Raw genomic sequence first — 13,781 nt, forward strand, 5'->3', positions numbered from 1 at the left:
CCAGTCGTGAAATCTAATCCTTTATAAACACACCAAAAATATCAATTGACATGTGATGCTTCGTGTTTGGGTTTTCTGAGTCGCTATTTGTAAGAAAAAGAAAAGCATAAACGTTGTAATAAAGGTGTTTGACAATAGCAGAGCAAAGTTTTAGTCAGTTGCAGTTAATAATGCTCCTTAAATAACACATTTTTTATTTAAGGAAAAAATCTCAATGTCACATTTTCCTTCCAACCACTATTTAGTAACTATCACATAAAACCCCTCATTAAAATTCATTGCTCCTCGAGGTTGAGACATAAAACTAATAACTGTTTCATGAATCTGTTGAGTTTTACCTTTTGTATTAATTACTGTTATAATTTTTAAATCACATTTTAATGTATTGAGACATACGTGTTCTAAATAGTTCACATTTTAGGAAAAAAAAAAGTTGGTCAAAGTGAGTTTGTAAACTGCATGATGCAATGTTTAGACCAACTGAAAAATAGATCAATTGACAATGGGTGATAAAAGTGGAATGAATAGTAAAGACAAAATATAATTTCAAGATGATTTTTTTTATAGCCCATGATAGTTATTCTAACGATTTCCTGCTTTACAATTGCACGGTAAGTCTACACAAATAGGTCCAATACTCGTATTTTTTTGCTAGTGTGAAGAACATTCCATACAAGAGATATTTGAGTCTCTTTATATAATTGATTCACATACAGAAGGCAGATGTGTTTGATGATCAAACCCAATAAGGAAAATTGGATTTCAAACCCATCAAGGCACAGATGGAGCACAGTCAGCCACCGTCGTTTGGGAATCTGCGGCACCCGAGGACGGCGCCTTGAGGATCACATCTGAATGCGTGCTGAAACCGTGACGACTGTTCAAGGAGTCGGCAGAGTTTTGATTATATGATTCGAGAGATGTTTGGGCGCCGACAGAACTCGCATCACCCGAGACCAGCTTCTGATTATCATCACCAACGTTTCCCTCGTGTGAATGAAGGCTGTGGCTCGATTTAGACGTCCTGTCATGGTTGGGATGGAACGCAAAACCGCGGAGTCCCGTTAACTCGGAGGCCGTTTGGTTCTCGCTCACGGCTCCAAGATCTATCTGCGAAGATGAGTCTGTGCCGTTCACCTCAAACTGGCTGCGACACTTCTCAGAAGTTCTTCCCAGTTGGTTCTGGGAACTAAACCTAATGTCCAGTTCGCCATCGGATCCGAACGCGAGATCTCGGACGACTACGCTTTCAGGTTCAGACAGCCGATCTTCACTCTCACTCTCCTCCAACTGTTGCTGGGCGAGATCTGGGTTTCCCTCGTCGCTTGGTGTTTCCAGGTCCTGCTCTCCTTCTTGTGGGGCTGGATCTGGCCCCGGGTCCTCCTGGGAGGCTGGGGCTTCGTTGCCCGGAGCTGGGCTCTGACTGGCCGGTGTCGGTCGGACCGTCTGGTGGCACATGGGACACGTTTCCTGCACATACAGCCACTTGCGGAGACAGTTGCCATGGAAGAAATGGCCGCAGTACGTGATGACGGCAGAGCTCATTTCCTGTAGATAAAGACGAATCTAGTTTTAAAACAAATTCAAAAATACTTTATTGATTCCCAAAGGGAAATTAAATGTTGTAACCTATATTAATTCTTCAGAGTTGGTGTGGAAGGTGATACATGCCGACACCTGTAGCAGTCTGCAATTTGAAGTAGCTTCTGACTAAAGACACCGTTTTTCCAAGATGGGGTGTTCCATAATTGTATTTTTATTTATTTTTTTATTTTACAACATGTGAGCCAGCTCGCTCTCATCCACTGTCAATAAAGTTTTTCTGATAATTTTGTTGCCATCATTGAACACGGTTTAAGTAATCAAATCCATTGCCTCTGCTAATTTGCAGTAGAGTAAACTAGGGCTGTTGTAAACGAATATTTTAGTAATCGAGTAATCTATCGATTATTCTTACGATTAATCGAGTAATCGGATTTAAAAAAATTATAAAATGAAATATTGGTAAATCTGGCATAATACCGGTGTTACTATCAGATATCAATATCAGTCCAATTTTTCATATTTGAGCATCCCTAACAGTTGCTTTTTTGTAGTTTAGAAAACTAACCTGTAACAATAATAGCTCACTTTCTAAGTTAACCAGAAGAAAAGTTATAGAAAAATCTGAAATTATATTGAATTTAATAACAAAGAGGCAGGCTCACAAATATGCTTATAAAAAATGTCTACAATCCAGCTTTTAGTTTATGTATTCATCTTCAGTGAGTTTAATAGATTAATTAAACTCACCTTGCCACCTAACCTGTCACACTTTGGGTTTGAAAATACGGGAAATGCCGCCTGGAGTGGGAGGAGAGGGCGAATGAACGGAAGTAAGATGGGGTGGAGGGGAGGAAATAGACCAGCGGACTGACGAACCGTTAGACCGGGGGACGAACACGGGGGGAAGCAATACGGGATATTTACGACACCTTCACTGGTCACACTCAGAAACTCATCTACCACCCATGTACGATGCGCTCCGCCACCCGTTTCTTCAGACCGGGATATGAAATTTATTGTGCGGTTCGTCGGTAAAGCTACATTTACACGGTAAGCATCAGCTACTCAGCCGCCCGCCCTGTTCAGGCTATCCGCTCACCTCAGCGCTCTTCCCGCCGTTCGCTTTCAACCAGCAGCCCCGGAGGAGAAATGCTGCCGTACTCCAGGCATCCCCCAGTCATTTTAAGGATGCTTATTGGTTCCCCAAAAACGATAAAAAGTCGGGCATTATCATCAATCAATAAAATCCCCACGGGCCAGTCTTGAAGATTGGACTTTATGCCGCTGAGACTTAGCTTTTGTCAACAACTCAGAGGCGGAAGTGAGAGCTCCGCGCAACGCAAATGAAGTCCCGGCCGGAACAAGGTGCGCTAACTAATAAAACATAAATTAACGAAGCTTCGAGGCAGGTAAATTTTCCTCGAGGAATTTTAGTAATCGAGGTACTCGAATCATTCGAGGAATCGTTTCAGCCCTAGAGTAAACTCATGCTCTCTTTTATATTTTGAATAAAGATGCAAATCTTTCAGTGTGTGGCGATTTGACTCAGATTTTTAGGGTCACGATTTAATTCAGAAACTATTTCATTCAAAAGCGATTTTTAATTCAGCAACCAGTTTTTCTATTCAAACGGTCTAGAAATGTTGTTTAAATTATATGACCAGAGGAAAAGACGCTGTAAACAAATAAAACATTTATTATTTAAAGCAATTCTCTAACGTTTCATCAATTTATATTTCAACAAAAACCTGTTTTTGCTAACCTAACAGTTGTTATGCTAGCTTAGCTGCCTGTTTTTTTCTTAAATATCAAAGAATTATTCAAAATATATACAGTGGGACATGCAGTACAATCGCAAATATGAGCGTCAAAAACGTACAACTTCAACTCATTTTAAAACTGATTGAGTATTTTTGTTAAATTGGTTCAGAATTGCGGTTCTCTATAGAGAATCGCCTCCAATTTTAAATTAGCTTTGTTTTGTCATCTTTTCCCTAATTAATATTATGAGATTTCCATCTGCATTTACAGTGTTTCAAACAAAACAAAAGCGTGAACTAAAGAAGGTGTCAAGCTGGAAAAACAGGAAGAACACGTCTCAAAAGCCCCACTCGGCGTGAAGCATTTTGTACTACTGTTGTTTGTTTACAGAGTGGACCTGAAGCCAGAACGGACCAGAACGGCTCCAGACTCCAGTTCTACACTACGCTCCTGCAAACACAATTTATTGACGTTTTAAATCCTTTGTCTGCTTGGGATTTTTTTTATTAAACATCGTTTTCATCCAGTTCAATCAGTGCAGCTGTTTTGTGAAAACATAAGTGACCAATTTTAATCTCTGAATTATTTACTCAGTTTAAAATCTCCAAAATTGCATTAAACTGGTAAATAAAAAATAATCAGAAATGAACGAGTATATTAGTTTTTAGAGGTAAACTAAGAAATTCACTGCTGACTTAACTGGTTATGGAGGCCCGCCAGGCTTATAATACATTGTGGGAAACTATAAATATGTCATTGTTGTATATTGCTTGTAATGTTTCAATTATTATTTGTAAAGCACTTTGGGATAACACTGTGGTTTTAAAAGCATTATCTGTACTTTGGAAATCTCTGTCTGGGCCAGAATTTAGAAAGGTCCAAAACATGTGTATGCATCAGAATTGTACTCATTTCTATTTTTTCATTGGATGAATGTTTTCACAAGCACAATATTTCATATGTTTCTACAAAAGTCCCTTATCAGGTGAGAAACAGACTTTTCTGTAGATAACACAACTTCTGGGAAGCAACTATATTGCATTACATACATTACATGTGTTCTTATTTTCCCAGTGAAAATTTCAGTCTTTTAAAGACGACAGTGTAAGCCTGTTTGCTATGCGAGAAATCACTGCAGGGAGATTCAGAGAAAACTGTGTTTCTTGTATTTGTTGGCATCTTATGATGGTTTTACGATCTTTAGAATGGCCATAAAATCATACCATTGGTAGGGTTTCTGCAGGTTTAACCAAATTTAAGACTTTTTAAGACCATTTAAGACCTATATTATGACAGAAATGTACAAAAGAAATGCACTTTTCTTTTTTTTTTCAGGGGACCAACAGTGTGAATTTTCTGTGGTCTTTTTGTTAGCTCGCTGTTTTGAGATTTTTTTTTAAATTTTTTTGTGAATGTTGTCCAGCCAACTGCATATAAGTTTATACTCATAAAACGCTAGCTGGGTAGCAATTATTAGCAACTTGTAACCAATAGCTTTAACTGCCTCGAGACACAGAATGCTGTGAGTGATGATGAAACTCAAACTTTGAGACCCGATTAAGAACAAAACCTACATGGCCGCAACAAAATTTAAGACTCGAGATTAATGTATTCAAAGGCCAACTTACAGTTTTTTTAACGGATTTAAGACATTTTAAGACCTTAACTTTACATCGACGAATTTAAGACCTTTGAAGGTTTTTCTTTCAAAGCCAAAAACAAATTAAATTCACAAGAAAGAACATGTTTCGCTGCACCAACTACTGATGCCTCCAATTTACTTTTTATCGCTCCACTAACGCAAGCTATGATCTTTAAAATAAGGATCCACGGCTAACTGAGGTCACAGCTTATTACAGTACATATTATTGTTTAAAATCCCATTTTACCGGCTCTGCAGAGATCACCCCTTGTGGAACGAGTGACGCACCTGAAAGCAGATGGAGCAGACGTCGTTGTGCTGGTCCAGCTGCTCCGCCGTGGCTCTGGGCAGGGAGTTGATCTTTTTCGCCGCTTCCCGCCGGAGCAGGAAGCTCTTCCAGCCGGACTGGGCTCGGAGCCACACGTTGAAGTATGAGTGGATGATGATGACAGAGGCGCCCATCCAGCTCCACTCGCCAAACAGCGACTCCCAGGTGCCGTAGGCCACCACGCACAGCGCCACCAGGAACTCCAGCACCCTGCTGATGGCATTCACCCAGTAGATGACCTCGTCCAGGCTCTCGATCGGGTCACTGCGGAATAGCTCCACCATGAAGAGGCAGTAGATCAGCATGGTGCCTGTGACCTGGACAAGAATCGTCATCGTCATTGTTTCTAGGAACTATTAATACACGGGAGACTTGGCGTTTTTTACTCCTTTCTTTTTTTCATTTTAAATATTTGTTGTGCTTTCAAATTCTGCAGGAATGAGAAGCATGCATTGGATGTGTGAATGTTTGTGTGTGTATTTTCTCATTAGCAACTGACGGCAGTCAAACAAGAATGCGCTTATAAATATTGGTACCGCGACCCAATCTAGGACAGGCTTTTAGTACTACGTCTATCCAAATCCCATTCCACTTTGTTTATTCAAGGTTCACAAGGGTTTAAGAAGAGTCAAAGTCTGGCATTTCAAGCATTTTTAAAAATTAAATATTACTGTTAACTCAAAGTGGTAGAGTTGTTTATTTTCTGGGTTTTGACACGTTGAGGAGTCTGACTTAGCCAGAAAACCAAAACAAGCTCTAGCAGAAAGTCAGTGCTGTTGTTCGTGAACCTAAGTTTTCTCAAGGAAGAACATGTGTTCTTTAACCAAGTTCCTTTTTTCACTGTTGTGCTTTCTGTCAGTTTAATCAGACGCTGGTATCTGAGAGTCAGATTCATTATTAAATCAGTGGTTACTACGCTTAGCCATGATAATAAACAGCACATTTTTCTCCCACTGTCTGAGCCAAATGAAGGTGAGAGTATTTGAGGGCAGCTGCCATCCTATTAGCTTGAAGTGACTCGTGGCGTAACAGCAGGTGTCTATAAAATAACACTTTGATCATTTCATCAAGTACATGGAACTGAATATAACTAATGTGAGCTGTAAACCTGAACCCAAAAACAGAAAAAGGAAAAAATATGGAGATTCATCCAGCAGGGGTTCAGGTTACTGATGTTGGGCTGCTGCCAAAGAAAGCAAAAACAAACGAGGAAAGAGGGAAACATGAACCTATCCATGGATTAACAGTTTGTATCCAGCCTCCATGCCAGCTGTATCTTAGTGAGTAATATTTGTGCAGGAATGTCAAATTTTGTAACTTTAAAAGAAAATACAGGGTGCAAACTGAAAGGAAGATGTTATTATCCTACGTACTACGGAGGGACCATGTTTCAAGAAATTCCATCCTAGACATGATTTAAAGAAATGCGTCTCAATTATTTTTATACGACATGACGACAAACAGACCTGGAGGGAGGTTAGCATGCAGCTGGAAACCAGTATGAGGAGCCAGAAGTCCATGTGGAAAAACTGGGAGATTTTATAAGCCATGAACACCGGGAAAACCAGCAGAAGCAGACACATGCTGAGGCCACGGAAGTGCTTCCACAAACTTCTAAAACCAAAGAACAGCAGAAAGAAAAAAAATATATATATATTTTTACAACTTTTTCTCAGCTCTGACTCGCTTGAGGAGACGTGAAATTCGCTGAGTGATTGGTACCTGTTGCGTGACGCGCCCAGGGCTAGAATGATGGGATCTGTTATTTCTATCATGGACTGCAAGGTTGAAGTCAGCACAATGAAGAGGATGATGCTGAGGAGGAAGGTGCGCTGCAGCGCCTGCATGTCTAGCAGACCCGTCTGCAGGGCGAGCAGCAGCAGAGTGACTCCCTCTGTCACGCCCCTGACAAAACCAGCACAAGGAGAAGTTAAGGACATATTTTTGGTTTAATTTGTTTTTTTTTGTTTTTTTAATTGAGAAACAAATTTTGTGAAGAAATCTTCTTAGGTGAACAGAGTTTTGCACAAGATGTTATGGAACAAAGGTCAAAATCAAATGAGGTCGCGGGGCGTTTTGTAAGTGATTGATAGTTGATGCGAGGACACAAAAAGAAAGTCAACAAGTATTTTCTCCTCACTGTTTCAAGATAAATTAGATCAAACATTTCTGGTTTTCGCCTTGTTGGACATACCAAAATTATTTCTGCTTGTTAAATGCCAAATAACTTGGCAAGAACATTTTTTTATTTTTTTCTAAGAATTTTTTTGCACATTTCCTCAAATTCAAAAGTTTACATACATTTGGTGAGTATCCGGGATGGACACCCAAAAGGTTTGACACAAGTCATACATTGTAAAACACAATTATCCCTAATATTGACCAATATATGTAAACTTTTAAATTCGAGGAAAGTTACAAAAAACAAAAACAAACAAAAAAACGTTTTCACCAGGTTTTCTGACATCTAACAAATACAAATAACTTTAGTAATTCTAACTAAACTAAAACAAGAAAACTTTGTTTAGTTTCAACTTTAGACAGTGAGAAAAAAACACGTGATTCAGCTGCAGGCAACAAAGCCAACATGTTGGGATGTTTTCCCTGCTGTCTGACTGCTCAACGTTGCATTCTACTTTCAAAGGACAAAATTTGTTTCTCAATGTGATTTTTGTTTTACGTTTATTTCCATATTGAGCTAAAGAATTTGGCCTGATGACTCTGCATGGATTTTAATAACAGCCTAATCAGTCCCACGAATGAAAAAATTTTCACCCAAATTCAAGAAATCTGTGGATTTTATCACAGCATCACAAAACTGCGAGTTTATTGCAAATTTACCAGCAAAAATTATTAAAAACATTGGGTTTACTGACTGCTAGCTCCCACCTGCAGGTGGCAGTATTTCTTAATTCTACTGTACTGCTGCCTCAGCCTTACTTTTTTCTTTAATATGTAGATTTTTTCAAAGGGGTTTAATAAGGAGAACATAGCAAAATTCCTTGCGAATGTTTCTAAAATAGCAACAAAGTTAGTGATTTTTACTACAAAAAAAAATTACAAAAACAATCACAAATTCTTGTGTCTGACTGCAACTGAGTCAGGTCAAAAAACACCTGGTGAAATAAACGCTAACGTTTGACACACGGTCCAGCGCCCACGACGTTTCAAACAATTCAAGCTGTTTGATGCGAACTGAAAGCAGAAACAATCAGGAAGTCGGTGGACAGCGTCTCACCTGTGCATGACGTTCTCGTTCTGCACCGCAGCGAAACCTCCCAGGTAAAACTTGCACAGGTTGAGAAGTCCCAGAGCCAGATAGGACACCACGAAGGTGAGACCCAGCAGAGAGTACGGCGTAGCGCAACATTCTGACACGCTGCGCGGTTCAGCAAACACACAACAACAAGACTATAAATTCAGGAGAAAATACACACACACAAAAAAGAGTGCAAAAAAATCAAGGAATAAACGCACCTAGTGAGCAAAAAGAACATGATTCCCTGAAAAGTCGCAGAGACGCTGGAGGACATGACGTTCGAGCACAGCTGGACGGCGAACAGAACGAACCAGAAGACACTGAAGAGGGCTGGAACAGCGAACTGGTTCCACAGAGAGATCCCCAACGCCAGGAGTCTGTACAGCTCCATCACCTAGGAGACGGGAGGCCCCAGGTGATGACGGGGGGCGGAGCATGAAAAGACACCTGAAATGCTTTCAAGTAGCTGTGTTTCCATTGGAAACGTGCGCAAAACGTTGTTGATATTCCTCTTATGTAAAAAAAAAGAATGTAATTAAATTTACAGTTGTGGTGTTTCCATTAAATAAGAAATGGATAAAAATCACGTGTCATGTCATAAGTTAAAAAATATGATACTTCAGCTAGTTCCTGTTTTCTTTTTGCTCGTAGTTTCCGCCAGCTGCAGCATCTGGTTGTGGATCACGTGACTAGCATGATGTGAAAAAAGTGTTTCGCAAAATAAACCAATTTTGATACAGCCAAAAATCAAACAAACAAACAAACAAAAAAAAATGTTTCCATGGCGCTAATTTATTTTCGACTTGTTAAATTGTGTAATTATTTAGTCAATGGAAGCTCATACCTCTTGTTTGTCGGTCTGTAATGCTTGTCTTGCACACGCTAATTGGTGAATTAATACATAAAAAATGTTATAAAACAAAAGAAAAGGTCTGCAAAAACAACCGGTGTTTTAGTTTAGCAAGGTATTGCATATAGAAAGATGCGAAATAACCATTCGGGCCGAGGTTTTTGCGTCTCCACGGCTTCGGGGCGTGAATACCTCCAGGTGAAGCAGCTCTGAGTAGGCGGCCCTCGCCAGGCGATATGGCACGAACAGGTTGGCGAGGAGAAACAGGCCAATCCCTGCCACCGTCAGGCCCATGGAGAAAGTGTTGACGGTCAGCAGCGTGGCATTAGGGACGGTCAAGAGTCGGGCCAGCAGGGGGAGCATGTGAGTGGAGAACAGCCACACCTTTCTGGTCTTCATCAGGAAGGCACAGAGCGTGCTGAGGATGATCTGACCTGTCGTTGGAGAAACAGAAAGATCAGACTACTTATTTTGGTTTATGTTGTTCTTGTTTTTGTTTTTTTTAAGTAGCTGTAGTAAAATCGTTTCCCCCTCGGTTCTTCCGTCTTAACATTTTAACTACTGAGAGAAATCTGCTCCAATCGCCTTTTTCAGACAAACACATCAACTCCTTGTTAAAGAAATAAAACTAAAAACAAAATTAAGTTTATCATAAGACCTGAAGGACATAAAAAAAAGTTTTCCTAGGCTCATTATGCACAAAAACAAGAAAAAGTTGAAAGCAGGGCTGCACCTAACGATTATTTTATGAATCGATCATTCGGACGATTAATCGAGAACAAATTGTTACATTCTGCAGATATTTCATTTAACTGCCTAAGACTTATTTTAATATAATATTAGAGATTCAATAAAAAATAAATAAAAAAATAAATAACACAGCCTTCCTGTAGCATTTTCTTGATCATTTGTAGTGAAGAATGCATCTGCAGCTAAAGAAAGTACGTCTAACATCAACATGTGAAAACCTCAAATCTTTCTGCTGGACGCATCAGTATAGTGTATTGCTAATCTGCTGACTATTGTCTGATGATGATATTCTTTCACCAACAATTAATCAGTTACTAAATTTGTTGACGATTTCAATAATCAATTCTTCATGATTAATCCGATTAATCGCTTCAGTCCCAGTTGACAAAGAAGAATTAAAGAACAGAACTTTTCCTGCCGCAGTAAAAAGCAACAGGAGTCTGTGTGAGAAAATACTTTCTTTCAAAGTTCACATTTAGAGTCAACTTGGCTCAGATACTCACTGGTCATGGCAGAGACGAATCTATTAAAGGCCAAAGAACTGAGATAGACCGCCCCTTCATATCCCAGCTGCACCTCCTCTCGAACATAATCCCTGGAAAAGAAATGGGAAACAAAGAGATGAAGAAATAGCATGATCGTATTACAGGATATCTCACTGGTGTTAACTAAAAGCTTAGCTAACAAATGAGTGATGGCCAATCTAATGCTACATCAACGTCTGCTTTAAATCTTCATAAAACAATTTTATTTTTCCACTTCTGGACTGAATCTGTATTCGTATTAAAGTAAAAACGTGAAGCAGAGCAATTAAGATAATACATAATGTAGCATAGCCACAATTAGCTGAACAAAGTTTTGGCTAATTCAGAGTATGACCTTATTCAGTTTAGGGAAAATACTTTATCTACAGTCTGAAGAGGTTCATAGTGAAAAACTGTACAAATAAACTCTTTTTTTTGGTAATGAGAGTGGTTCCTGATATCCTGACATTTTAGAGAAAACAGGATGTAAAGACTCACTTGGAAATCTGATGCCCCATGTACAGAAGGAGGGCAACGAGGACATGAAGGTAGAGCGTAACAATGTGCCTCAGCGGCATGATCAACACAACCAGGTTTGTCAGGTGAGCTGGATGGAGGACAGAGACGGGCACAGAAGTCAAGTTTCAATAGATTCACTAAAACCGAGGACAGAGAGGCTGAAACCTTCAGGTACAGCGCCTCCAAAACAAATAAAAAAAAGTCATATCACACGTAACCCATAAATCTGAAACAGAAGGAAATATGTGGTTTGCCATTTTATTTTCACAGTTAAATTTGATTCAGGCCCTTTTATTGTGACATTTTATCAGGATAAACCTTTCCTGTGGTAGGTGAGCTAAGATTACTAAAATTATTTCCATCTGCTAAGTGCTACGGTAACGAGATAGACAACTTTTAAAATCGTTTTCTGTTTAGTTTTCATGTATTTCCAGAGTATTTGATCTAATTGACTTTAATTTTTTTTTATTTGTCTTAAAAGCAAAATATTTATATATTTTTTGTACAGTTTTGGCTTAATTGCTGTTCTGAATATGTTATTCTTTCAGCAAACGGTCTCTTTTCGAATCTGCATACTCCAGTTAACCATTAATCCATTACTAAATTAGTTGACAATTATTTCAACAATCGATTAATCACGATTAATCACTTCAGCCCTAATTATGGCTGGGTTTAAATGACTGACTTCCAGCACACATGTTGAAAAAGATGCTCTAGAGATGAGCTCAGAATCAAACTTTCTGTTCAACGTGCATTCATGAGAGCGTACCGCTTCCACGGTGAAACACGGTGGTGGCGGCATGATGCCACAGGGATGCTTTCGTTCAGTACGGACAGCACAATTTGTTAAAAGTGATTTATAAAGCCATACTTACCAAGATAGAACATGTTCCAGATGACATATTTGTATTTGAAGAGCATGTCCTCGTTTTTAGCCTTGAGGTTTTCAGTCAGACCCTCAATGTCACATTTATACAGCAGGTCCAGAACCAGAATGCTGGGCACCCTGAGGGCAATGTTGGCCACTTCATCCAGACGAGGCATTTTGGCTGCAACCAAGTCTTTGGTCACACTGGAGTCCGTTTGTCACATGCTTGTTTGGGGAGGGGGGAGGCTCAGGTTTCCCTGTGCTTCAATACACTTTTCCGTGTCTTATCATCTAAAAAATAATCAACAACCAAACAAACAGAATTTAAGCTAGAAGAGGAAGGACCCAGAGCCTACAACTCTGCGTTTTAACCCCCTAAAACAAAGGCAAAGTCTTGCTTTATTGTTTGAAGTTGTACAGTATGAGAGGCTGAGGTAGGTGATAAAGCGGATGTTTGTGGTAAAGCAGCTAAAAGTAGCGCTGGTTCACTTACTTCTCACAGTGGCAGACATCCCAGCCGAGCAGCCATTTGCTAGCCAAAGCTAACTCCAGCTGGTCAGCCCTCGCAGCGACCATATTTTCACAGCCGTGCCCAGCTGTTCATCCCCTAACTTCGGCCTCTAGCGAACTATAGTTACACCTGTCACTGGAACCGATAAATAAGGCGGTAAGACCCGCGCGACATGAGGATGAGTAAAGTGACTTCATATGCAGTGTTATGATTTAGTGCGCCTGCGTGGCAAATTTGACGTGTACACGTCAGAAGAAAACAAGAGCCAATCAGGTTGAGGTATTTTACGTTTCAAAGTAAAACTGAGTGTCTTGGGCCACGAGCTGTGTCAAGAGGAATGACATGAATACTCACTTATTACAGTCGTTTTTGTTCAGTTTTAATGTGTAAAATGGTTGTATAATGTCTGACGTTGTAAAAAAAGAAAAGAAAAGAAAGAAACTAATATTGTACTTTGCTGAAGAAGAATGTATAGTCTTTGAACTTATTCTTATTTTTCACGTTATACGTAATGACCAATATTATTAAAATATAGATGTAGTAACATGCAAGTTTTAGAAGTATTTCTTTAAATGTGGTTGTTGGTATCACTGTATGTGCATTTATTGACGAAATGTATGTATAAGGAAAAGGCAAAACAAAACATTTCTGCTTTGTATTTTTAATTATGTCAGTTTTGGTCCTCCCTCATGAGGACCAAAACTCATTATGGAGTCCATCTTTGTCATGGTGGTCTAGACAATGGACCGAAAATTGCATTGAATTTCCACAACAAAACGTCAGTAAAAGTACAAGGAAACATATGCTTACGCTTTTATATATTTTTTTATTTTATTACCATTTTTCTTGTCGATATTTTAAAGAAGAAAACATATCTATTCTCTTTTTCCAAAAGTTTTATGTTTTCCTTTGTTTTAAAACCTGGAAAAATGAATTAAATCATGGTTCTTTACTTATTAATAACAAACATCTGTAGGGGGTATAAATACCTTTGTGACACGGTGTAGGTTTTCAGACTTTATGCATCCATGGTTATTTTTCAAATCACTCTTTACTGACACATAAAAAATAAAATAAAAATCATGTATGCGATTGCCTTCCTGATTGTTTTGAGTCATTAAATGTGGTTTTGACTGTTTTCACTGTGTTGTCTAACAGAAGATCATCCCGTTTGCAACTGACTGATTCTCACAGCTAAACAGGTGAGTGTTTTTTTACTGAACA

At 39.1% G+C, this 13,781-nt stretch overlaps 1 protein-coding gene across 2 annotated transcripts; it reads right to left on the bottom strand.

Annotated features, from left to right (window-relative positions):
- Nucleotides 1-177: 177 nt before the first annotated feature.
- On the bottom strand, nt 178-12,789 carry LOC106919155 (RING finger protein 145). 2 transcript variants are annotated; one of them, XM_088002780.1, is made up of 11 exons: nt 12,540-12,789; nt 12,054-12,337; nt 11,158-11,266; nt 10,639-10,730; nt 9,578-9,819; nt 8,754-8,929; nt 8,515-8,655; nt 6,999-7,181; nt 6,743-6,887; nt 5,237-5,593; nt 178-1,548 (listed from the first exon to the last, which is right to left on the bottom strand). In XM_088002780.1, exons 2-11 carry the CDS (start codon nt 12,220-12,222, stop codon nt 772-774), a joined length of 2,391 nt encoding a protein of 796 aa, XP_087858906.1. In that variant the 5' UTR covers nt 12,223-12,337; nt 12,540-12,789; the 3' UTR covers nt 178-771. The 2 variants fall into 2 exon arrangements, with proteins under 2 accessions (XP_087858906.1, XP_014844822.2); XM_014989336.2 differs by having other exon boundaries at nt 6,743-6,890.
- Nucleotides 12,790-13,781: the final 992 nt, after the last annotated feature.

This window comes from Poecilia mexicana, unplaced genomic scaffold (assembly GCF_051168715.1).
Source record: "Poecilia mexicana isolate PSO_F unplaced genomic scaffold, ASM5116871v1 scaffold_22, whole genome shotgun sequence".
Taxonomy (NCBI): Eukaryota; Metazoa; Chordata; class Actinopteri; order Cyprinodontiformes; family Poeciliidae; genus Poecilia; species Poecilia mexicana.

Coding starts and splice junctions, on each gene's coding strand:
- LOC106919155 (XM_014989336.2), bottom strand. CDS start 12,222: ATGCCTCGTCTGGATGAAGTGGCCAACATTGCCCTCAGGGTGCCCAGC. Junction 10,731..11,157: donor ATGGGGCATCAGATTTCCAA/GTGAGTCTTTAC, acceptor TTTCTTTTCCAG/GGATTATGTTCGAGAGGAGG. Junction 1,549..5,236: donor TCTGCTCCATCTGCTTTCAG/GTGCGTCACTCG, acceptor CTTTATCTACAG/GAAATGAGCTCTGCCGTCAT.